The sequence below is a fragment of the Conger conger genome, chromosome 10 (genome assembly GCF_963514075.1).
Source record: "Conger conger chromosome 10, fConCon1.1, whole genome shotgun sequence".
NCBI lineage: Eukaryota > Metazoa > Chordata > Actinopteri > Anguilliformes > Congridae > Conger > Conger conger.
In genome coordinates this window covers 23,059,154-23,084,138 of record NC_083769.1, presented here as the reverse complement: position 1 = coordinate 23,084,138, position 24,985 = coordinate 23,059,154, and the positions used below count along the sequence as shown (strand labels likewise).

The following is a 24,985-nucleotide window of genomic DNA, read 5'->3' as shown; positions in this document are numbered from 1 at the left end:
AGGTGTTTTTCTTAAAAATAGAGGGATAGAAATCGGGCGTTCACCCAAGTTTTCTGTAGTGATGCGAGTCCCGGTCAGAAGAACAGTGCGCACTGCTACCTGATTGGTTGGACAACCTCGTGATTATGACTGGGCCCACTGATGGGCGCTGGTTGTGCTCGAAGGGGAAAGCGAAAGCGGTGCGGCACAGATCTGGAGTGAAGATGGGGCGGGCGATTGCGAAAGACTCCACAGCTTCAATACGTGCAAATACGCGTCGGGCCTTGAGCAGGTGGCAGGAGCATAGCGCCATCTACCAGGAAAGCCATGTCTCATGACTTCAGTTCAGTTGTCCATACCTGGAGGCAAGACCTTTAGCAAATAACCTTGACATCCATCCATACTGCAAGGACAACAGCTCATTACATCAGTGCACTGCAATAGATTCCAACAGAAGGATGCACATAATGTGTTAAATTGTGCCATATAATAAGAGCTAAAAAGCTTATTGCATTAATACAGCTCGTTACATTTTAAGAATGAACATTGGTAATGTACCGTTTAACGCCGACCAATTTAATAGATGCACTTTTGTTTAGTTACATTTATAACCAATTTCAAATGTGTTGGCCTAATTCCTATAACAATGAATACATTACGATAAATGTAAACTAAATGGGCTACTAACGAAAATATTGGAAGGCACCATTAAGCTTTCGAATGTCGGTGATAAAACGTAGTTTCCGCCGTCTTTATTTATAGCCTACTCGTGTAACCCTTATTTTGGATTTATATATGATTTTTTTACATAAAAATTATGACCATCGTTCCGATTTAGCCGTGATGAGCCAGCGCAGGGGTGACGTCATTTAGTCTAAGAGCTGGCCACCTGCTCTGGGCTGCATTGGGAATAAACAGGAAAACGCAGATGAGGCAAATGAAGGGGTGAAAAACTTAATTCATCGTTATATCGCTTCGTGTGAACCAGTCCTGTTTTTCAAATGCAGATTACTATCTAAAGGGGGCAGGTGTCGATGGTAAGCTATATTTCCGTCGCTTTCAGGACGTTATGGTTCGTCTTCGCTTGTGATCTAATTTCACATTGTTTAATTGAAGTCCATTTTGTTTCGTCTCACCCTCCTGTTTTGTGTCCCTGCCTCTCTCCCCCGGTGGGCGCGCTGTATTAGGCTACTTCCTGCAACACCACGCAGGCCTGCGCTGGGTCCTAAAGCCACACAGTAATTAGTAAGGTAAATAAACCCTTTTCGTTTCTAAAAATGGAAGTAGAATTGGGAAATGAATTCACACAACCATTACTTGCGAGTACACCGGATTGGTTATACACAACAAACGAGAAGATTAATGTTACTTTGGCTACCTTTTCTTAAAATAAACAATCGGCAAGACTGGCCAAAAACTACTAGCTGATACCAATTTTGCTTAATGCAGCCATACATATTTTTACATTACTTGAGGTTACTTAATCTATAAAAAATCTACTCCGTTTCCCCATTTTGTTTTCTACCAGTTGCCAGTATAGGCTAATCAGGGAATGGCTGTAAATGTCCGTAACATGTTATCACGTGTAATTTAACGAGGGCATTTCAGACAGCTCTCCGACTCGATTTGAAATATTGATTCCGAGAACATTTTTAATCAAATTATTTTGCTGATAGTTTGAGGGGAAATAATGCACTTCGTTTTATTATAAAAGCGTTGGATTCCAACAGCTTGGACGCAAAAAAGGCTCATGCACGTGTAATAACGGAGACGGGCCTTGTCGATTTTATGTCACATTTATTATTTAAGTTAAATTGTCTCGATCTAAAAAAATAAATCATTTTTGCTTTTTAGTTGACTCCCGAAACATATCTTTCAATAGACCTGAAATTCGATTCCGAGTAAACACGTGGATGTGTGATTGGTTTTGATGATGTCACACTGGAGCTTCCTATTTTGGGCTGAAGGGGGGCTATACTACTGAGTTGCACCTATAAGGGCGTTTCTCCCGTGCATATTTCCGATTATTTTAGGTTCAGTACAGTATTGCTGAAAATAGTGCTTTTTGCCACTAATGTATGTATATACACTCACTGAGCACTTTATTAGGTAGACCTGCACACCAGCTTGTTGATTCAAATATTTAGTCAGCCAATCATGTTGCTGCAACTAAAGGCATAAAAGTATACAGATATGTTCAAGAGGTTAGGCTGTTTTTCAGACCAAATGTCAGATTGGGGAAGAAATGTGATCCAAGTGACTGTACAATGATTGTTGGTGCCAAACAGGGCGGTTTGAATATCTCAGAAACTGCTGATCTCCTGAGATTTTCACACAGTCACTAGAGTTCGCAGAAAATGGTGTGGAAAAACAAACAACATCCAGTGAGCAACCATTCTGCGGTCAAATGTGTTGTTAATGAGAGAGATCATTGGAGAAGGGTCAAACAGGTCAAAGCTGACAGTAACAGAAATAACCCTGCATTACAGCAGTGGTATGCAGAAGAACATCTCTGAACACACAGCGCCTCTCAGTCAGGGGTGCACGGCTCCGCACCTGGAGGGATGGCCTATGTTCAGGTTTTCATTCCAACCAATTGCCATAACTTTAGTTTTCTGGCAACTACACTGGTTCAATCATGTACTTGAGCACAGTAAAGTCTTTAGGATGTACTTGCGGTCTGTGGCTGTACCTGATGCTCATACAAATGCCAGATCAAGATATGATTGGGCTAATTTAGTAGTTAAAAGCAGATGTTGTGCACCCCTGCTCTGAGTGGATAGGCTACAGCAGCAAAAGAGCAATAAGTTAAAAAAATATATATAGTCTCATCCCTAATAAAGTGCTCTATGTGTATGTGTATGTGTGTGTGTGTACATGCATACATACATACATATAGTGGTAGAAATTGAAGTGAACCTCATCTGTAAATGGTACAATGCTAAACAATGCTCTTTCCTGGAGGTATTTCATGGTTGCTTTTGAAGTATGCTTTGGATAACTGTCTTGCTGGAATACCCAAACTCTCTTCAAATTCAATGTTTAAACTGACCTGATTTAGTCTCTAGAATTTCTTGATATTTGGTGGAATCCATTCTTCCTTCCACTCGCACAATATTTCTGAGCTGCCACACAACCCCAAAGCATAATGGATCCATCTCCATCCTCTACAAAGGCTTCACCAATTTTTCTCCAAACATACCTTCTTTGATGGTGGGCAAAAGGTTCAATTTTGGTTCCGTCAGTCGAAAGCACATTGTTCCAAAAGGCTTCAGGCTTCTCTTTTGCATGCCTCAGACCATGCTTCACTGTTGCCTGCAGACACTCATTCTTGTACCGCTCTCCAGCCCTTCTGTGAACAAACTGCCTTCTGCTACAGCCATATATTTCAAACTCATCAGTCCAGAGAACCTGCTGCCATTTTTCTGCACCTGTGTTTTTGTGCGAAGTTGAGTCGCTTAACCTTGTTTCCATGTCGGAGGTATGGTTTTTTGGCCGCAATTCTTTCATGTAGACCACTTCTGACCAGACTTCTCTGCACAGTAGATGGGTGTACCTGGGTCCCACTGATTTCTTCCAGTTTTGAGCAGATGGCACTGCTGGACATCTTCTGATTGAGAAGGGAAGTAAGCATGATGTGTCTCATCTGCTGCACAATTTTCCTTGGCCGACCACTGCGTCTACAGTCCTCATCGTTGCCCGTTTCTTTGTGCTTCTTCAACAGAGCTTGGACAGCACATCTGGAAACCCCTGTCTGCCTTGAAATTTCTGCCTGGGAGAGACCTTGCTGATGCAGTATATATCTACCTTGTGTCTTGTTGCCGTGCTCACTCTTGCCATGGTGTATGACTTCTGACATTAAACTGTCTTCAGCAACCTCACCTTGGAAGCAGAGTTTGCCTGTTCCTCACCCAGTTTTAACCCTCCTACACAGCTGTTTCTCTTTCAGTTAATGATTGTGTTTCAACCTACATATTAAATTGATGATCATTAGCTCCTGTTTGGTATAATTGGTTAATCACACACCTGACTATATGCCTGCAAAATCCCTGACTTTGTGCAAGTGTACCTCAAAGAATTGATGCTGGTTTGAATGCAAAGTGTGGTCACACCAAATATTGATTTGATTTAGATTTTTCTTCCGTTCACTCACTTTGCGGAACCATTCTTATTTTACGGCATTTATTCACACCTGCCTAAAACTTTTGTGTGTATGTGTGTGTGTGTGTGTGTGTGTGTGTACACATATATATATATATATATATATATACGCACACACTCAGTGAGCACTTTATTAGGTATTTATTAGACTTATTTTTTAGACTTGTACTGCTGTAGCCTAGCCACTTAGAGTTATGATGCGTTGTGTGTTCAGAGATGCTCTTCTGCATACCACTGTTGTAATGTGTGGTTATTTGCGTTACTGTCACCTTCCTGTCAGCTTTGACCAGTCTGGCCATTCTCCTCTGACGTCTCTCATTAACAATGCATCTGCAGAACTGCTGTTTTTGTTTTTTGCATCATTTTCTGCAAACTCTAGAGACTAGTGTGTGTGAAAATCCCAGGAGATCAGCAGTTTTTGAAATCCTCAAACCACCCTGTCTGCCACTAACAATCATTCTACGGTCAAAGTCACTTGGATCACATTTTTTCCCCATTCTGATAGCTGATTAGATAATCGCAGGAATATGTACGTGTAATAAAGTATAAATGTTCCTAATAAAGTGTTCAGTGAGTGTGTGTGTGTGTGTGTGTGTGTGTGTGTGTGTGTGTGTGTGTGTGTGTGTGTGTGTGTATATATATATTTACACACACGCATGAATCGGCATAAGTAGTGATGTGCATATAGGCTACTACATTTTCACTTCTCACCTTGTACTAGTTTTACACGAACCCGCCTCCATATCACGGGTTGCACAAGGGGCTATTGCTTGAAATATCCTATCCAATCTTTTCAGGAGTTAGATGGTTGGACAGGGATGTGAAAAGCAAACCGTAACCAACACAGGGCAAATCTAAGCATCCTGAGACAATCTGGTTTTGATGCACGTGCTTAATATCTATTTCCCATAAACACCCACAGTGTTTACAATACCTAATAAGTCAGAAGGTACTCAAAACCGAATGAGAACTAGGCTAACCTTTTCTGGCTGTGTTGAAAATAACCAGATTCCATCCCCACATTATATAAGTGACTTACCATTATAAGGGAAGTAGCCATCCTCTTATGTGATATACCCATGTAATACCTGAGGAATACTCCATCTTTCCCAGAAAGGGTTGGTGTGGGTGTAGGCTTTTGTTCCAACTAAGCATTTACACACATAATAATGAACACAAACCCTTTCAATGTACAATGTCTATTCGAAAAGGACAATAACATATTTTCAAGAAGAACCCACAGCACTAAAAATGGTCTAAAGTCAGCCTTAAAATTGCTTTGGGATGTTATTTGAAAATATATTATTTTATCTAGTCTAAAAGGGTAGGTGCAAAAACAAGAATATCATAGTTCTTCCTCATAAAATGCTATGCCAGAATCTAGATGAATGTCAGTCAAAGAGACACACTGTAGTAAACCATTATTTTAACTACTGTTGATTGATCAGTAAAAACATAATGCTCTCAAAACAATTTAATTTCATTATTTTATTTGTTTTTAAAGTTAAAGCATTTTTTAAAATCTTTTTTATTAGTCTGACTTTGGCCTATGTATTGGGTAGGACTAATGAATGATGAATAGGACTAATATGCAAACTGAATTACACTTTTTGAAACATGTTTCTCTTAATTAAATGTTGCACTATTTTGACCAACAGATAGATACTGATACAAACACTGCAAATCTAGATTCTGTAATTCTGATCTTGTGGTATCTTGATCAGAATGATCCTATCTCAAAATTCTTTGAAAAACCAGGACAAAATCTACAAGATCAATTTGATCTGGGGATACAAAAAAAAAATGATTACAAAATCCAGATTGCAATCCAATAGAGATGTGATTGGGATGTGGTGGAACAGGAGATTTGCAGCATGAATGTGCAGCCGACAAATTTGGAGCAACTTCATACTATCATGTCTACGTTTCTAGCACCTTATCAACTCAATGCCATGAAGAATTCAGGCTATTCTGTGGGGAAATTCCCAGTACTGCTGTTGCCCATCCACTTCAAGATTTGATGTGTTGTGTGTTCAGAGATGCTCTTCTACATACCACTGTTGTAACACGACATTGTTTGAGTTACCAACACCTTCCCGTCAGTTTGAACCAGTCTGGCCATTCTCCTTTGACCTCTCTCATTACAAGGGCATTTTTGCCTACAGAACTGCCACGTACTGTAAACTCTAGAGACTGTTGTGCCTGAACCCCAGGAGATCAGTAGTTTCTAAAATACTTAAACCAGCCCATCACAACCATTCAACTGTCAAAGTCACTTAGATCACATTTCCATTCGGATGTTTGGTCTGAACAACGACTGAACCTCTTAACCATATCTGCATGCTTTTATGCATTGAGTTGATGGCACATGATTGGCTGATGAGATATTTACATTAACTGGTGCACAGGTCTACCTACTAAAGTGGTCACTGAGTGCGTGCATATATAAAAGGTCGGCTATTGAGGTATAGCTTAATTGGTCATCGTTACCTATAACATTCGTTACAGCGAGGGGTCAGTGTGAAATTTCCCCGGCTCTAGGACCCGGGACAGGCCGATACCCCGCAGCGTGTGAAGCACCATTCACTTCCTTTCTCCACTCTGTTTCTTTCTTTTCAATGATCATGGCTGCACGCAATAACACCAGCCATGTTTGCTAATTTGGAGCCTAGAGGTTAGCGATTAGCTACCTATTTACTATTTACATCGGCTTTGGCCTCTTCTGTTTCATCTTAAATTGGAAACCCAAATACACGGACTTCTTGGAAAACAAAGATTGCAAGGTTCGGTAGTTTTATATTATATTATTTTAGTGCGCAAACTTTTGAATTTGTGTATATGGTTGCCGTTTAAATTTCTCCTCTGCGAGTCAGGAAAACAATGTGAGTTTATTTGATGGCTTTTGAGCCAAGATGAGCATCCTAGTTGTTAATCGAGAAACACGACATCGTGATGGCGTTTAACATTCCGTCTATTTTAAATGAAATACTGTTAGCTAAGTATAAAATTGCATTACAAGTTTCCAAAGGGGGTTGGGATTCGTAGTGAGTATCACGACACTTTATATGCAAGCTAGAATGGCCACGCTAAGTTTCACAGCTAATTATTCAGCTCGCTAAATATCTCGCTAAGGACTGGTTTCTCGTGTAACGTTATCATACTTAGCTAGTAAACAAAGGCCTTAATTGTTTTAATAGAGGCCCGAATGTTTGTAAAACAAAGTTGAATCAGAAATAATTAACGGTAAATATGACTATGACTATCATCGTTGGACAATTAGTTTATTAGATAACGTTTATAATTTCTCGCTACTAGCTGAATTTACTGAAATGGATGGTTCAGTATAGCTTTCTAGCTAACGTTAACTAGCTAGGCTCTGTAGCCAGGGTGGCAAACTGACTTGGATAGCAACAACTCAACATTAGTTAGGAATACATGTTTAAATTGTTAGGATGGATCAAGTTGGACAATTTACGTTTTTAAATATTTGCTATGTAAAGTAGAACGTTGCAATGCGAAGATGTGGCCGCGAATTTTGCTGCTAGTTGGCTAACTAGCTGGCGACTTATGAATGAAACTTAACGTTAGCTAGCTGACTGGATTGTTGTCGAGATAACTTGGCTCTAACGCCAAGACTTTCAGTTTCAAATAACCATGGGTAGCTAGCTTTCCGGGAAACAGAGAAAATGGCTATACTGATGGTGAAGACTAATTTGCTATAGAGTCGTGATGAGGCTATAGCGATTTATATTTTTGAGCATATTGCTAGCTAATGAGACGCGTTTGATCGCTGACTAGCTAGCTAGCCTGTACAAGCTACCGTAGCTAACTCTACCTCATGTCAACACAGAGCTAGCGTGCTACGCTATCGAATTTGGTAACGTTAGTTGTTTGTTATGCGAGTTAGTATAGCTACCTTTTATCGATGATATAACTATTTTTTATTTCTTATCGTTTTGCCGATGTATAACTTGCCATCACATGATTATTTGTAGGATTAGTTTTGTTCGACAAAATTATCTGCATGTAGCTATCTACGTCAGTATTTTCCTTCAGTTGCTTTCGTATAGCTAAAATGAAGAAATCTAGGCTAGCAAGCTAGCTACATATTTAGCTAGCAGGCCATATCAGATGAAGCTGCGCATTGTTTTACCCCCTAACGTTTGGTGTCAGTCGGTATCGTAGGTAAATAACTACATGTTTGTTTGTTTTTTAACCAAAACAGACAGGATGCTTATTTTTCGTTCTGTTATGAATTTATTATTAATAGCAATTATCTGTGCATTGTGTTCATCACATGAAACCGAGAAGGAGGTGACATGTATACGCTATGATTTGGTACTGCGACATTTTAAGTGTGTGGAAACGCGATGCGATGTTCTGACAAGAACAAGTAGCAAGCTAGTGGATTAGCCTCTACCAGCAATGGTACTGACAACGCCTGCACCCTCACTAGCCAATTCCCGACGCTGTGTTCATTGGTTACTGTAAATGTGAGGTAGCTAGGTACTTCTGCAGATAATCAGACTTATTTAATGTAACTTTTCACGTCATTCTTCAGTACTTTAATCAGGAATATAACATTTGCATGAAGCAACGAAATCCGTTTAAACTTCTGAAGTGGTAACTCACGTTTGAGATCTTTGGTATTTGGTCGTAAGTGGGTGACTGAATGCCTGTCGTTTGCGTTATTAATCCACAAAGAGTGCTTGTGTGGGGGTTGTTACGGTGATGATGAAAGTATGATTTGTTTATTTGCCTCGCTTGTCATTGTATGTTATTCGGCCATGTCTGAGCTGGTTGCACTTTGGAACAAATTTCTTAAGATGCCTGAAGATTTGTATTATTAAGGTATAAAGGAGTGCTCGTGAGGGTTATGATGTTAATGGTGAAGTTAGGATTTGGTTTTTAAGGGGAATACATGACACAGGCACAACTAGTTATGGCCCTGCAAGGGAATTACCAACCTGTCCCTGTCTTAATGAACCAGTTAATGACAGTTTTACATTTACTGTGTACCATTGCTTTAAATCATGCAAACCATTTAAAACTACATTCATATTGGCTAATATTCTTAAAGTTCTGGCTGTGAATCTTATGAAATCCACTCTATGACATACCCTCATTTTTATTTTTTATTTTGTTTGTATTTTGCTAAAAGGGGCTTTAAAAAATTTTTTTTTTGAAGATGACCCATTTCCTGTGATCTTCAGTGCAAAGAAGTTTGTCTTTCTTACACCAAAAATCATGGAGTTTGATTACCTTGATTGCTAATGATATCCTGCCAGCATCTATAAAAGTTGAAATCCTGGGATTGTTCACCACTGAACTGAGATGACAGCTTGTTTCACTCTGTTTGCAAGATTATGATGCTTATTATTATTATTTTTGTTATTATTGTTGGTTGACGTCGTAGTAGTGGTGGCGGTAGCAGTCTGCTGCTGATGGTTTTCTAGGTCCCAGAGGTTGTGTCAAAGACACTCTGAGATTACTTTTCCCTCAATTTAGTCAATTCTTCATAACCATGCCAACTTAAAGTATATATTCCCAAAAAAATACATTATATATATTGTGTATCATCACCCCAAAGTATTTTTCCATCTGCTTCCTGTAAAACAAGATTTTACTAGATTTGACCATCGTGTACCAGCGGGCACATCTCTAGATCAAATGTCTGTCAAGGTTCCATTCTCCTCCAATCAATATTCTTTTGCCCAGCGACAGGTATTCTCCCTCCCTGGAGCTGTAGGCTATGGCTCTGCTCCCCTCTTCTCATTTGATGCCTGTCAGATCGACTCCAAAAATTCTTCCCAAAAGAGCCGTGACTGGCGTATACGTCATATCGTGGAAACTATTTCTGCGCGTCATTAGCACAGAATTTCACTCAATAACAGATTATTAAAATTGTTATTTTATTTTATTTTCCTTTTAATGTTGTATTTGTATCACTGATTATTTACTGTCTGTACAAGGGCATGCTAGAAATATATTGTGTTATCATTGCGGCCTTATTGTGGTATTGTGGTTTGACTGAGTGAGTTTTCACCTGTGGTTGTATATTGCTTTAGGCTATATGATTCTAGAAATGACATGTTTGGAAACACTGTCTTGCAGATGGAGGCAAATAACCAGTACAACTTTGGGGGCCACCCCGCGGTGTCTGCAAACTCAGGACTGAAGCCGTCCTCGGGGGAGTCTCTCTATACCAACGGCTCCTCCATGAGCTTCTCTCAGCAGGGAAAGAGTGAGTACCTCTGTCCTCACATTCAAAAGCGTATCAACACTCCCTGTGCAGTCCCAACAGCTGCTGAATCTGTGGAAGTGGGCACATGCATGAAAAATGGCTGTAAGTGAAAACAGATCTGCAAAATGAATCATTTTTAGACTGAAATACCATTGAGGTGATTCTGTGTTGTTATCTGGGAAGTATTTTGACCAAAGCTGTTGCACTTCCTGGTCTGTTTGTCCTTTCCATGGTTGGGCTACACCTTGATGATAATGTTCTGATAAAGAACTGAGTTGTTCTGTGTTCATTGGAACATAAATTGAAATATGATGTAGATTTATGTGTGCAGGGAGCAAGTTGGTGTGGCCTGGCATTTCCTGCACTGGAAAAATTGTGGCAGTGTCATTTAAGTATTGCTTATGTTCTGTCACCCAAGCCAGGAGGACACAATTGGAACTAAAAAGAAAATGAAAAGCAAATTTCAGAATAAAAACAAATTCTAACACAGGGAAAAAAGTATGTCTTGCATGACATTTTTTGTCAAGTAGAAAAAACTAATTTAAAACAAGTAAATATTCTTGTAAAATTTAATTCTTACCTCACTAGCAAATCTTGAAATGAGTCAGGCGGTCTCACCTCATTGAGAAAGATACAAAAGATTTTAAGTCTAAATCTAAGTCAATCTAAGTCAATCTGCACAGAGATATGTACGTTTATTGTCGTTGTGCTGGTGTAGTTGTATGATAAAAATAAAAATAATAATAATGCTAATAAGAAAATAATTTGCTGCAGTCAGCTGGGATTAGTGTCCTCACTTCAATGTGTACAAAAAATAGTAAATGTTTGCATTGGAAATAAGCCAATGATAATCTGAGTAAATGTTAGGTATACTACTAAATGCAAGGCTGATGAGCAACACTGTTCCTGTGAACTGTATTACACAGTAGATTAAATTTACACTGCGTGGAAACATTACTCATCCAACGTCACAACCAGTTGCGGAACGCTCCACACAAACCTTTTCCTCGTTTTTGTGACCTTTCTCCCCGTTTTGTTTTTGCAGACCTCAATGGCGACTTGAATGTGAATGGCGTCACTACTGTAGCTGGGACCAGCGTGGCTGGCCCACACCCCCCCACCTCTTACTCACACATGACCGGTCACCACCAGCACCACAGCAGCCTGGGCTACGACTATCTGTGGGGCCCGCCTCAGTACAGCCCTGCCACGGGTGCTGGCCAGGGGGCCGCCATGCACCACAAGCAGGGCCCCGGGCTACAGCAGCACTTCCAGGGCCATGCCCAGTACCAGGCTAATGGCTCCCGGCAGGCCCCTGCAACCGCCCCGCCCAACGTCACCCTGACAGGGGGCCAGTACTGGAGTAGGGGCAGCCCCACCCAGCAGCATGGTGGTTCTCCCATGGCAGCAGGGTACAGCTCCCATGGTGGGTACGGGGCCTACCAGGGCCATGTGCACCCTGGCATGGCCCCCACCCAACATCATCGGCAGCAGCTCCACCCACAGGCACACCTCCACCACCACCACCATCCGCAATCTCAGCATCAGCAACATCAGCAGCAGCAGCAGCAGCAGCAGCAGCATCATCATTATGGCATGGTGCCTAATGGGATGTCCTACTACCAGTTCCAGGCTCCACCCCATTCTCAGGGCCTACCCCTGTCACAGGCTCCGCCCCATTCTCAGACTCCTCCCCTCTCACAGACACTGACGCATTCTCAGACTCCTCCCCTCTCACAGACACTGACGCATTCTCAGGCCTTCCCTCACTCTCAGGCTCCACCCCAATCCCAGGCTCTCACCCGTTCTCAGGCCCCACCTCATTCTCAGGCCCTGCCCCACACTCAGACTTCACCTCACTCTCAGACACCACCCCTCTCGCAGGCATCTCCACACTCACAGGCCCTGACCCATTCCCAGAGCGTGTCCCACTCCCAGACTCCACCCCACTCCCAAACCCCGCCCCACTCACAAACTCTGCCGCTCCCACAGGCCCTGTCCCACGCCCAGACTCCACCCCACTCCCAAACGTCACCCCACTCCCAAACCCCGCCCCACTCCCAAGCTCTCCCCCTCTCACAGGCCTTGCCCCTTTCTCAGGGCCTGCCCCACCCACAGACCCCACCCCTCTCCCAGGCATCTCCTCACTCCCAGACTCCACCCCAATCGCAGGCCCCACCCTCGGCTCAGTTCCCCCCGCTGACGCAGATAATGCCCCAAATCCCACAGAACTTCACCCCGCCTCGCCATAGCCCCCAGCACCACAGCGTGAGCCGGATGGCTCCCGGAAGCCCCCTCCCATTGCGGGCCTCCCCTGTGCCGGTAATGCCCCCCTCAAGTAGCCCCCTTCCCTTGCAGGCACCCCCTGTGCCAATAATGCCCTCCATGCGGGAGAACGGGGCTTTGGTTCGAGATGGCCCCCTGGGGCGCTCCGGTTCCCAGCCTGCTGGCTCCCAAGGTAGAGTTTCAACACTGCTGGCTTCCCCTCTTCAGATATGCAGATACTTTCACACCTCTTTTAGGCCAGTAAATTGGGAGTATATACAGTGGGCTCCAGAATTATTGGCACCCTTGATTAAAAAATAAATACAAAAATTAAGAAAAGGCTATAGTAAACAACGTGGATGATAATACATATGCCATGTTGACACGCACAGGAAAACTACATACTTTGTTTCAATACATTCTCATGTTTCAATGTTTTTTGGAAAAACATTCAAAAACAACATCCATGTTCTGCAGTGGCCATCTCAGTCTCCTGACTAGTCCCATCAAAAACATCTGGGCGGGAGAGGGGAGGTCCATAACTGCTAATCCAAGGATATCAATGATTCTGAAAAGTGCCTGGAGGAATCGTCAAAAATCCCTCCAATTGTGTTCTCTAACCTTATCAGAAATGATAGGAAAAGACTCAAAACTGTCATGTTTGCCAGGGGTGTTTGCAGAAAGTAAACCAGGTGTGCCTATATTGGTGAAACCTGTTTTTTGGAGTAATCAAATGATATAAGGGAATAAGGGCATCTGCTTATTGTTGGAAATGCATATGCTTGCAAATGAACTATATTGAATTATTCTGTGTTCCTATTTTGTGAACTAGTTTCTATCTATTCTTTCAAATTGTTTCATTTTTTCTTAATTGTGTTCCCAGGGAGTTCCCATGAGATCTATGATGGCATGGACAGCAGCTATGGCCGGGTGGAGAGCATTTCGGCTCCCCAGCGCCCGCCCCAGGCGGAGGGATTTTCTCACCGGCTGGCCGCCTTTACTGCTGGGGCACAGGGTGATTTCAGGCAGCGGGCTCAGCTCTTCCCTCCTGACCCGGGACACCTTGCAGCCAAGCGTTACAAGGAAGGAGACCCGTTGAGGGACGTTGGTCCTGCCGCCTTTACCGGCCCTCAAGCGGCCCCTGCCCCTCCTACGGTCCCTGCTCCCTCCTTGCCGCCTGCCCCTAAAACGGTCCCTCTTTCATCTGCAGCACCTTCTCCTCCAATGGTCCCTGCTCCCTCTGTGGCAGCTGCCCCTAAAACGGTCCCTGCTCCCTCTGTGGCACCTGCCCCTAAAATGGTCCCAGTTCCTTCTCTGACACCTACCCCTAAAACGGTTCCGATTCCCTCTGCAGCACCTGCCCCTAAAATGGTCCCTGTTCCTTCTGCAGCGCCTGCTCCTCCAATGGTCCCTGTTCCATCTTTGTCACCTGCCCCTAAACCTGTCCCTGTTCCCTCTTTGGCACCTGCCCCTCCAATGGTCCCCGTTCCCTCTCTGGCACCAGCCTCTAAACCTGTCCCTGTTCCCTCTGCAGCACCTGCCCTTAAAACGGTCCCTGTTCCCTCTACGGCACCTGCCCCTCCAATGGTCCCCGTTCCCTCTCTGGCACCAGCCTCTAAACCTATCCCTGTTCCCTCAGCAGCACCTGCCCTTAAAACGGTCCCTGTTCCCTCTACGGCACCTGCCCCTCCAATGGTCCCTGCTCCTTCTTTGGCACCTTCCCCATCAACATTTTCTGTTCCCTCTGCAGTGCCTGCCCTTAAACCGCTCCCCGCTCCCCCTGCAACACCTGCCCCTAAAATAGTCCATGCTCCCTCTGTGTCGCCTGTTGCTCCAGCAGGTCTCCTGTCCCTTGCTCCTCAGACTTTCCCTGCAGTTAAGTCTGCTCCAGCTATAGCAGCTGCTCATCCTGTGGCACCTGTTCCTCAGACTGTCCCTGTAACGCATTCTCCTTCTATAGCCCCTGCTCCTCCCGCAGGTCCCGCACCTCCAGCGGTGCCTTCCACTCCCATGGCACCTGCTCTTTCTGTGACTGCTGCTCCTCCTCCACTTGTCTCAGTGGAAACTAAGTCGGAGCAGTCCAGGATCTTTCTGCCCAAGCAGGCCCCTGTCCCTGATCTTGCCGCCAACCAGGATGCAGTGGGCTTCAAGGGCTCAGATGCATTGACTGCTCACCATCGCAAGTCTCCTCTGGTTGGTGGGCTCTTGGATGCGGGATCAGGGGCTGGAGAGTGTGGGGGAGGGCCTCAAAGCAACAAGTCCCGGCCCGTCAGCCATGGGGACGGCCCCTCCCTGACAGGACAGTGCCCCTCCAGGGACGCCGGGACACGAGAGGCTGTTGCCCTGGATGATGCGCCTGGAAACACCTCCCTTGCTGAAAGCCCATTGGCTGACGAGAGCTGGGTCACGGAGGACTCTGAAGAGGCTGACGTGTCTGACAAAGAGGAAACGGCGGTAATTGGCTCTGCCGCTGAGGATTCCCAAGCTGACTATTCCTCTGTTCTGGAAGAGTCCTTCAACAAGGCCTCCCAGAGTGCTATATCCTTGTCCTCCACCTCTGATGGTGAGTGAGATCTGGTCTGAGCCATTCAGACCTCTTTACCTTATGATGCTTTCACAGATTGCCTGCATTACAGAGTTAAGCTTATCAGGGTTTTCCCCAGAATGTTTTAACAATGGTGCTCAGGCCTTCTATGGGGGAGGGATGTGGGCTTGGGGTTTGAGCTTTTGTATTTTTAAACCACTTTAAATGTAATTTTCTGTATTCTGGGGCCTTAAACACACACAAAAAGGACTTCAGACAAGAAACAAACGTTGTAAATTAAGGCATTAGACAAGCATGATTTATTTATCCCATCAATTTTTTTTTGGTTTTTAATTCAGAGGTCTCGAAAATGGTAACAAACTTGTAGGGATTGAAGATGCTACTTCTGGGACCTACGTCTGGTGTTGAATTTGGTAGATGGAAAAGCCTTCCTGTTGGAATATCTATCTTAAAATCTGTTTGCCATCTTGCCAAAGGCAGAAAGCTTGAGACTTTTAATTCAGTAACCTGTCAATAACATTCATGTAATTTGAACTCAAAATAATGACACCTTAGCTATGAAACAAGTGTAAAAACAATTTGACGAAAGCTACTGCACTCAATTTACCAGCTTGAGAGGTGGAAATCGAGGTTAATCCCAATACATCTTAGGTTTCAGCCTGGCTACATCCTAGTCGGCTAGGAAAGTTTCACTTTTCAAGCAGATATACCTGGGTTTTCACCTGAATGCCTTGACTGTGTTTCACTGGCTTTTCACCACTAAAATGTTCACTGGGATATGAAAAGACATTTTACATGTTTGAGGGCTTGTGTAACATTCTCACGGTCTCACCTATATATTGAAACCGGTGAGCTACCTGCTGCATATCCACAATAAATGCGGTAAATGGAGTTAATCTTCATACTCGTGTTTGAACAAATTGTTTCAGTGGCGCAAGTGAGGGAACAGAGTGGCACACCGCCACTTGCATTCTTTGGGGAGGACCCTGCATGTCTGCATGTCTAACTTGTTTATCTGTTGTCACATTTATCAAGATTTGAGAAATTTCATTCAAGTGCAGCCAAACTGTAAAGAATGTGATGTTTAGGGCTCTGTAAAATTAGTTATATTGATGGCTTCATCCATGATCCTCCTTTTCGTACTAATCATGGAGATTGTCCCTCTGACTTTTCTGTAAGGCAATTCCAGGTATGATTGCTGACCAGCTTGTATAACTGGTGCTGTTTTCTTTGAAAAGCTTGATTAGCTGTCATATTTCCAGCAATGGTGATTAATTTAGTCACTATATTAAAATAGAATGGCAAATGAAACTGCTTAGTGTTTTCCCCAATTGCATATTCTTTATCACCGATGATTGCTGTCTGCTATGCACAGCCTTAATTTGTGATTTGATAACCATCCTGAATAATCTAGCAAAAACAAGGGTATCAAGGAGTAACATAAATACCCTGATATAAATATATAGAGTATAGCCATATGAATAAATGGAGTATAAGCCCAAGGATGTTATACTCACCTTATACAATACTCTGGTTAGACCACACCTGCAGTATTGTATTCAGTTCTAGGGACCACACTATAAGAAAAATATAGAGGTGCTAGAAAAGGTTCAGAGAAGGGCAACCACATTGATTCTGTGTATAAAAGATAAGATTTACAAGGATAGTGATTTGAAATGCTTAATCTCTTTAAGTTTAGTAAAAGGAGTTTTAGGGGGGATTTCATTGTTAATCCCTTTGATGAATTTAAAATCCTCAAAGTGAATTATAGGCGATTCTTCAAGGTTAGTTCAGTTGGCAGAACGAGAGGGCACAAATGGAAATTGGCAAAGGAGAAGTAGATTATGAAGTATTTTTTTCGCATAGCAAGTGGTCAATGTGTAGAATAGCTTGCCAGGACATGTAGTGGACGCAGAAACACTGAGGGTTTTCAAGACCAGGCTTGATACAGTGCTAGATACTATTCAGCTTTTAGGCAAACTAATCAGTAGGTGTATGCATAGGAAAAGGCGAGCATTGCTTATTTTATGTTTTCTGGAACAAGGTTGTGACAAATTGCATTTTAGTTAAGGAAGTTAATTCGAGAAAATGGCCATAATATTGTGTAAGGATTTGTCAGTTAATTTATCTACCTCTGAAGTGTGAGGGTTTTGGGGAAGCACAGTGGCTGGTCCAGGTGCAGAGAGCGGTTGTTGTTAAAAAAAAAAAGTGTTGGGGGTGTCTTCAGGCAGCCAGTCGCGTTGTGCACGCGTCTGCCGCTAACGGGAAGTCGAAACTGCTCAGCGACTCGATGACAGATTGCCTGCTCAGCTCTGCTGCGCACTGTTGGGAGTCGCTGGCAGGAATTCAGGGCTGCAGACCGCCAACGCTGGCCGCCATTTTCTGGCATCAGGTAGAGGAGTGCTTTCACTGTTATTTAGTTCAACAAGGTGAGACTCGGTACCCAGAAACGAGGTATGGCCTGGGGTTGAGCTTGTTTTAATTCCTTGCCCCTGGGGCTAATGGGAAAGGACAGTGTCAGCTGTTGGCAGGTTAAAAAGGGCAGTATTAATACCCTGTGTTTGAGGCGCATTTGCATAAATTTCCCAGGGAATTGTCAGTACAGGGATTTTAAGTGCTGTTCTCACTGTCTTGTACTGCTACGTATGTTTGCAGACATAACCAGTCAAGTTGAACAATAGGAACAAGAGTAGTGATGTTTGTAGTTTGAATGTAGTTTGAATATTTTCTAACATTTAACATTAATGCACCCAAGTCACGCCCCCCCCAGAGACGCGTCTGATGACATAGCCATCTGAAACAGCCAGTGTTATTGTGAAGCTCTAGCAGTGTTCACTAAGCCTGTTCAAAGTTTTGAGCAAACATTGCTATTTTGAACATGGCCCAGGTGGCATATTCCTCCTAGAAGTAACTGCAAAGAAGACCAGATTTATATTTAGTATCCGATATACCATATTTAACCATTGATTTCATTGAATACATCTTGAAGTCATTGTTTGCAGGTTCATTTGTGTGGTCCATTCCCAAAAAATTGCAGGGTTACTGAAAGGGTTCTGTGTTGGTGTGTGCGTGCATGTAGACATGCATGCATCTCTGAGGACTTGAAGTATGTCCTCAGACTGTCCACCCACAGAGTTTGCATGTAACTGTGATCTTGTGCTTTCAGATTCTAATGAGGCACAGGAAATGGGTGGCCATGATGCCCCTGATTCAGCTAAGGGCTGCTCTCTGGTTCAACAAGATGAGGAGCTGCCAGTAAAAGACACAGCACTGACACAATCTGCACCCATAGTCAGTCACACCAAACTCCCAAACGCTGGAACCCCTGTGGAGACTACCCCCAAAACCCACACCCTCCCTTTCCACGGTAATGCCAAAATGAACCTCGCAAAGAAAACCAGAACCCTTCACTTGAAAAAATATTTTTCATTAAAATGTCTTTTGAATAAAATCTTAAAGGGGACCTATCAATTTTGATGGTAAAATGTGGCTGATAATATGGTTAAAAGAAAAAGAAATGCTCCAATTCCTGCATAACTGTCCTCTAGATATCCATCTCCCTCTTGGAAAAATCTGTTCTGGAGCCACACTCACTCCCCAATAGAATACCCACCCACAATATTGTAGTGATCCAGAGTTGAGTTAAGTGTCTTTCTAATGCAAGGTAAGGCATTAGATAGTCACAACATTTTAAAGATGTGATCATGAAGACCATAATATGATTCATGTTCAAAATCATGCATTGCAATTCTCCTGAAGCACCGTAATAAGGTTGATTCCTGATACATCGCAGAATTAGGAATAGGAAATAGCTCGTCCAACCTTCTTCTTCAGTTTTAGATCGTTGAGTGTGAGCAGGGCTTCCATCTATTCACCCGTTACCTTTCCATGTTTTTCTTCCAGTACCCCCGGAGTCCCTGGTGTCTACAGCAGTAGAGGGAGGGGTCCGAACCACAGAGGGGAGGAAGAAAGGGGAGCAGAAGAAAAAGGGGGTGACCGCAACAGTGGCCTCTGAGGGTAGGGCCAATCTCGCTAAGGGTCAGCCCACCCATCACCAAGAGCCAGTCGGCTCGCCCCCCGGGCCTGGCCCCTCCCAACATCCCAATGCAGTTACTCCAAAACCCCGGAAAAGGGTGAGAAAAGAAGAGAAGGTGGCAAAAGAAGCAAAGAAAGCAAAAAAAGAACAGCTGAAAACGAAGAAAGGCCTGGTCAAGGGAACGGTCAAGCGGGCCGCAAAGGGGGCTTCAAAGGGCACTGCAAAATTACCCAAAACTCCAAAGGTGGAGGCCCCAGCACAGGAGGAGGATGACGAGGATGAGGAAGAAGCCACAGCCAATGGTAACTGCAGTTCTTAGCAGGGTCCCCATCCCGTAGAGCTTATGCAGACTTTTGTTACAGTAGTGAAAGTATTTCATTTTTCTTGGCAGGGGGGATTCTTGGTTTGGAAGATATTGATGAAAAGGCACTGATTGACCTGGGCAATAGAGGAGGTTTTGGGCAGGGGAAGTGATGGGTGGTGTTCTTATGCTTGCAGGGGAGGTGCAGCGCAGGAGGATCGCGACGGAGGAGCAAGTGAAGTTTCCCCTTCTGAACGGGTAACACGGTTCTTCAGATCTTCACAGCTCGATTTTTAGCTCAATCATTTGTGCAATTTGACATTTTAAGTCAAATTGCTTGATAAGCTCATGAATGATTTGAGCTGCCATGTGGCTCATTAGGTTAAGGCATGGTGCATCGATGAGCCCCATGGTCTTGGACTGAATCTGGACCGTGCCAGCTGTAGGCCTGTTGCTCCAGAGGGCAACACATAATTAATGACCACTGTTGGCAACTTTTTCGCACAAAAAGTTGCTCGCAGATTCTCAGAAACTAGCTAGAATCATGCAAAACATTTTTCCTGTACACTCCTTTCAGCAGATTATTATTATTTTGCCATATTCAAATTTAAGCATGAAACGTGGGTTAACTGTCAACTGGCAAGCCTAATGTCCTTGTGATTCAGCTAGATCAGACTGTAGCCCACTAAAATGCCGGTGTTATGCCACATGTAGAGTGATTGGGCATAAGGGACCACTGAGCGTGGCTGCGGTTGCAAATGGCAAATTGGACATTCCAAATTATGGTGGGATTTTGCCATGTACTGCCTCACGTTGGGCAGAAATCTTTTATTTAAAAAAAAAAGGCTTGTGAATGACCGCTGTCCCTGTGTGCTTGTTTGAAAAGCCCCCGGTGCATGCATCTAATCGTGTCTGGTTAGTTGGTGACCTTGTTCTCCGCTGGTAGGTGGAAGCGGGAGGTTCGCGTGCGGAAGTGTGAGAATCGGCTGAAAGGAGAGACCTGGTACTACAGCCCCTGCGGGAAGAGGATGAAGCAGTTCCCCGAGGTCATCAAGGTAACGGTCACCCAAATCGCAGGAAAATTAGGGGAACCAGAAGAATATGGGTTCGAATCCCACTTAATGTAATGTGCTTTGTAGATCTTGCGACAATATCTCAAAAGTAAGCATGATTTTATCAGTGGAGCTGCATATATGACTCGGTATGACTTGGGTAATGGGGTGGTGGTGGTTCCTGGAGCTGTGGGATGGAGCCGTGAAGTAAAGGACTCTTTTCTCCTGGTAGTATCTGAGCCGCCACCCCGTCACGGTGGTGACCAGGGAGCACTTCAGCTTCAGCCCCCGCATGCCCGTGGGCGACTTCTACGAGGAGCGCGAGACACCGGAGGTCAGTGAATGGGCTGGTTGGGAGGGAGGTTCTGCAGTGTGAAAAAATAAATAAAAATGCATTTGTAGTGCTTCATAGTTGATGTTTTATAAAAGTATGCTGAGTAATGCTGTAATGCTGGAGCAATGCTGAAAACATCTAAACATTTTAATTGGGTTTCACAGTGAGTAAAGATATATGTGAGTTGGATAAGGCTGTTGGAATAATGCACAAGATTCTGATTGGCTAAATTACTTGCTGAACCTCCCCAGGGTATGGACTGGTTCCTCCTGGCAGATGAGCAGGTGCCCTCCATGATAATGGCCATTACGGGCCGGCGTGGTCGTCCCCCAAATCCGGACAGGGTGCGTCCTCGTGCCAGGGCCCGTGCTCGGGGAACTCGCAACCAGAAGGGCCCTGCCCGCCGCCCAGGGAGGCCCCCCAAAGCTAAGATGGCTGACCTGCTGCTGAAGAAGCTGGAGGTGCAAGGTAAGACTGGGGTGGGTGGGGCTTGGTAAGACTAACAGGGAGGAGAACGTGGTTGGGCTGTGTAAAGGATGGGGTGAGTGGGGCGCTGGGTCCTGTTTCGCTCCTGTTTAAGGAGAGCCACAGTCTTTAGTGCAGCCTTCCCTCTGCTTATCCGCATTTCCATGTTGAATTTTTGATTTTCATTGTGTTTTTGAGAGAAGAGAGAATTCTGATGGTAGGTGAGCTTCTGTGCTAGACTGGTAGACTGTGCTACATCCTTGCATAAGATGTGAAAACAGGGTTTTCTGCATTTGTAGAGACACTGAGTGAAGAAGAGAAGGAGAAGCTGATTAAGATGATGAAGAAGATGCGACGGAAGGTGAGGGCCTGTGATCGCATGTGAATCTGTGCTCTACTCATGCAGCCTAGTTTGTGCTCAGTTTGGATCTCGTGCCTGTGATTATGCATCAGTATACCTCTGTGTAAATATTTATATCCCATTTGCGCTGTAATGTGGTGGAAGCGTTTCCTGCAAAAACTAGGGAAACCTTTTAAAGTAGGTGAGTGCATGTTAATATTCTTAATCTCAACTGTTAAATCTGACCATTTTGTATGCTTTAAAATCTGGTTATACCTGTACCTAGATGCTAGTGTCATACTCTATGATGGAACAATTGAACATCAGCATCTGATACTAGCTTCCATTGTCATGTTCGGCTTGAATGTGTCTGAATGCAACTGTAGTTTCCACTCTCCCTGATCTGCGCAGATAACAAAATTCCTCCATCACCAGTATACATTCATATATACATATATTTGAATGTTAAATATCCATGTTTTTCAGCTTTGTTCAATTTTGTTTGTCAAAAATTAAATGGGAATCCTGCTAGCGGATCAGTGTATTTGTTGGTTTAACTCCAGTCACTTGTGGAGGGTAAGATTGTGAGAGAAGTCTGTCTTTTCCCCTCTCAGGCCAAGAACAAAAAGAAGGAAGACTCCAAGCCTAAAAAGGTCCGACAGTGGGTGTGGAAAGCCAAGGTGGGTGCTTGCTAAGTTAAAAGCCGTTGCTTTCACCTGGAATATGCTGGATGTGCTCTGTCAGTCAGTAATGTGCAGAAGCACAACCTGCTTGTTTTCAGCCCAGAGCACACTGAAAGTAACACGCATTTACGCTACAATGGAGACGGTGACAGAAGCTTAGGTTTTTGACAGCTGAGATTTTTCTCAGTCTAACGCCACTTTTCTAATTATTTCTATTATTATTTAGAAACTTCCTCTGTCTTAGTTGCACAAAAAAATGTATATGGCGTCTACAACCAAATCTAAGAACAAAGGGAGATCGAGTCTTCCCCCATTAAAGATACATTTAAATTGTCAGCATATTCCAATATTTGACGGTATTGAGGGGCATTAAACAAGAGTTAGCTGTGCAGTAGTGCAGCCTGGATACTGTGGTAGCGGGGCTAAAGTGGAGGATCATTCAGGGAATCTTGAGAAACTCTTTGCAAAACTAATCAACATTGAGTTCTGACAAACCCCCATAGTGGGGCCATTCCATGCAAACTCCAGAGCACCACTTGGATTTATTTATTTTTCTGTGTGTTGCTGTATAATGATGAGATGTAGAAATGTTTGTCCTAAAAGTTTGAGCTTCATATTGTTTTTTTGTTTTTTTAGTTTCCAATTTTTTTTAGTTTCCAATTTTGCCCTAAATCTTTGAAAATATGTATCTTGAGGTAATTTTGTATTTATAATTATATTTACATCTAACCTCAGAAAACATGCATCTACTTTTGTTTTGGAGATATTTTCCCTGTAAATGCACTTCTTTTACTGGGGTCCAATTTTGGGTGGTCATATCTCCAAAGTGAACTTATTTTTGGTGTCATTTTAACTTTAACACTTTTAACTGGAGCACTTTCTCATTGTCTAATTAAAATTAAGGAAAATTAAATTTGGCCACTTATGGGCATTTACATCTGCCTGGAAAACCAAAGTCAGAAATTTCACCTGACCCCCCCTCTACTTTGGATATGTTGAAGTTACAACCTTAATCAACATTTCTAGAATTATTTGGTACTTAGTGGGTTTTGTTTATCCAACACTTACAACTATCTTAACTTCATACATCTTTGTTTACAGTTTGACTGCCGCTGTGGACTATTCCACTTTTGAATGGGGTTTAATCTATTACTGCTTATATCCTTGATAAACTTAAGCAAAATAATCTGTTAATTGGGTTTTATTGTTTTGGTAGCACTTTGAATGATGCCATTTGATGTGATGGTGATGATAATAACTTGTATACCGTAAATCCTCAAATTGTGTCCGGGGTCTTTTATTTACTTAGGCTGCACAAAGCACAGGCCTTTATTTGGGGCAGGCTTGTATTCGAGGCAGGCCTTTATTTCTTATTAGGCTTCTGGTGTAGAATTTTATTCTTAGAAATAAAGTAAAAGGCTACACTTAAAGTGGGCCAACACTGTTCAACACTTCCTGTAACCGTTCAGAAATCAATTAGTGTAGGCTAATCAGGAAACACTGTTTGGTCTTAACCGACTTAGTTTATTGCAAATATTCTCAAACGCAATAAATCACATGCAAGTCCAGAATCCATAAAATAACAATTTGCCAGACACTCCTTCATGAACAATAACAAATTAGCGTAGATAACAGCAAGTTAAGGATCTTTTTTTCCTAAAGTGTGTTTTATTGTGAGACATGCATTTCGTTTGGAGCAGCATACCGGTAGGCTATCAAAAGATTTTCGCTTTGGTTTGGGATTTAATTTACTTTTGGACTGTTTGATTCTATTGCTAAATGTTGGGACTGATGGGCACTGAAATCTGGGGGGTATTTGATGGTTCACTGTTAAGTTTTATGTAGTTGAAAGAGTGTCGGGATTTCCATCCGTCTGTTTATTGCGAGCCAAGGCAGCCGCTTTCATTAATTCATTGGACGTGCGCTGTGCTGGGGCGGCAAGCGACTGGTAACTTGAGAGCAACGTGTTGGAGACCCATGGTGTAGGGCAACAACTTTTCATTGGCAACAGTATTAAACCAACCAACAATATAAAATATTAAGAAGAGCTCTTTTATTTCATTGAGTTAAATCGAAACAATGTCTTCTAGTGCTCATGGACTGATAGCCCTACTGGTAGGCAATATTACCCCGGCCTTTGGGGGCCGGCCTTTATTTGTCCGAATCGGCCACGCCCCCAGCAATTATCCGAGGCCCGGCTTCAAATAGAATCCCGGACACAATTTGAGGATTTACTGTAGTCTCACGCTTATTCAAAAACTTTGCTTAACAGCGGCAAAAAAGGTGTATCCTCCGTTTTTTGGGTTAATCCGGATGTGGCAATATCAGGACGGAGGCTCCGAACATTTGAATGATATTGTCGCCTTTGAGCGAACTTTGAGCAAATGTTGGGCAAACAGAAAACCGAGCAAACTTTGGGCAAACTTCAGCTATACTCACACCCTGTCACTGCAAGCATGGGCAAGAATCTTTACTGATATTAAGAAATTAATGATCATGCCATGAAGCTAACTACTCTTTTCCCACCCCTTCTATGCACATTTTCTTTTTCTGTTCTGGATATTTGAGGCTAGATTACGT

The 24,985-nt window shown here is 43.3% G+C and overlaps 1 protein-coding gene and 1 long non-coding RNA gene across 2 annotated transcripts in view; both read left to right on the top strand.

The window, feature by feature from the left end:
• The first annotated feature begins 886 nt into the window (after positions 1-886).
• On the top strand, positions 887-3,972 carry LOC133138297 (uncharacterized). Its single transcript, XR_009709710.1, has 3 exons — positions 887-1,016; positions 1,167-1,229; positions 3,526-3,972. It is a non-coding gene; the product is annotated as an uncharacterized LOC133138297 (long non-coding RNA).
• Positions 3,973-6,707: 2,735 nt separating this feature from the next.
• The window catches only part of LOC133139497 (bromodomain adjacent to zinc finger domain protein 2A-like), a 33,742-nt gene continuing 15,464 nt past the window's right edge, over positions 6,708-24,985 (top strand). Inside the window, 12 exon segments of the mRNA XM_061259077.1 lie at positions 6,708-6,923; positions 10,255-10,384; positions 11,430-12,842; positions 13,533-15,212; positions 18,361-18,561; positions 19,098-19,532; positions 19,729-19,789; positions 20,478-20,586; positions 20,816-20,917; positions 21,169-21,385; positions 21,682-21,743; positions 22,337-22,402. Coding sequence (XP_061115061.1) covers positions 10,255-10,384; positions 11,430-12,842; positions 13,533-15,212; positions 18,361-18,561; positions 19,098-19,532; positions 19,729-19,789; positions 20,478-20,586; positions 20,816-20,917; positions 21,169-21,385; positions 21,682-21,743; positions 22,337-22,402 — 4,476 coding nt within the window. The 5' untranslated portion in view covers positions 6,708-6,923.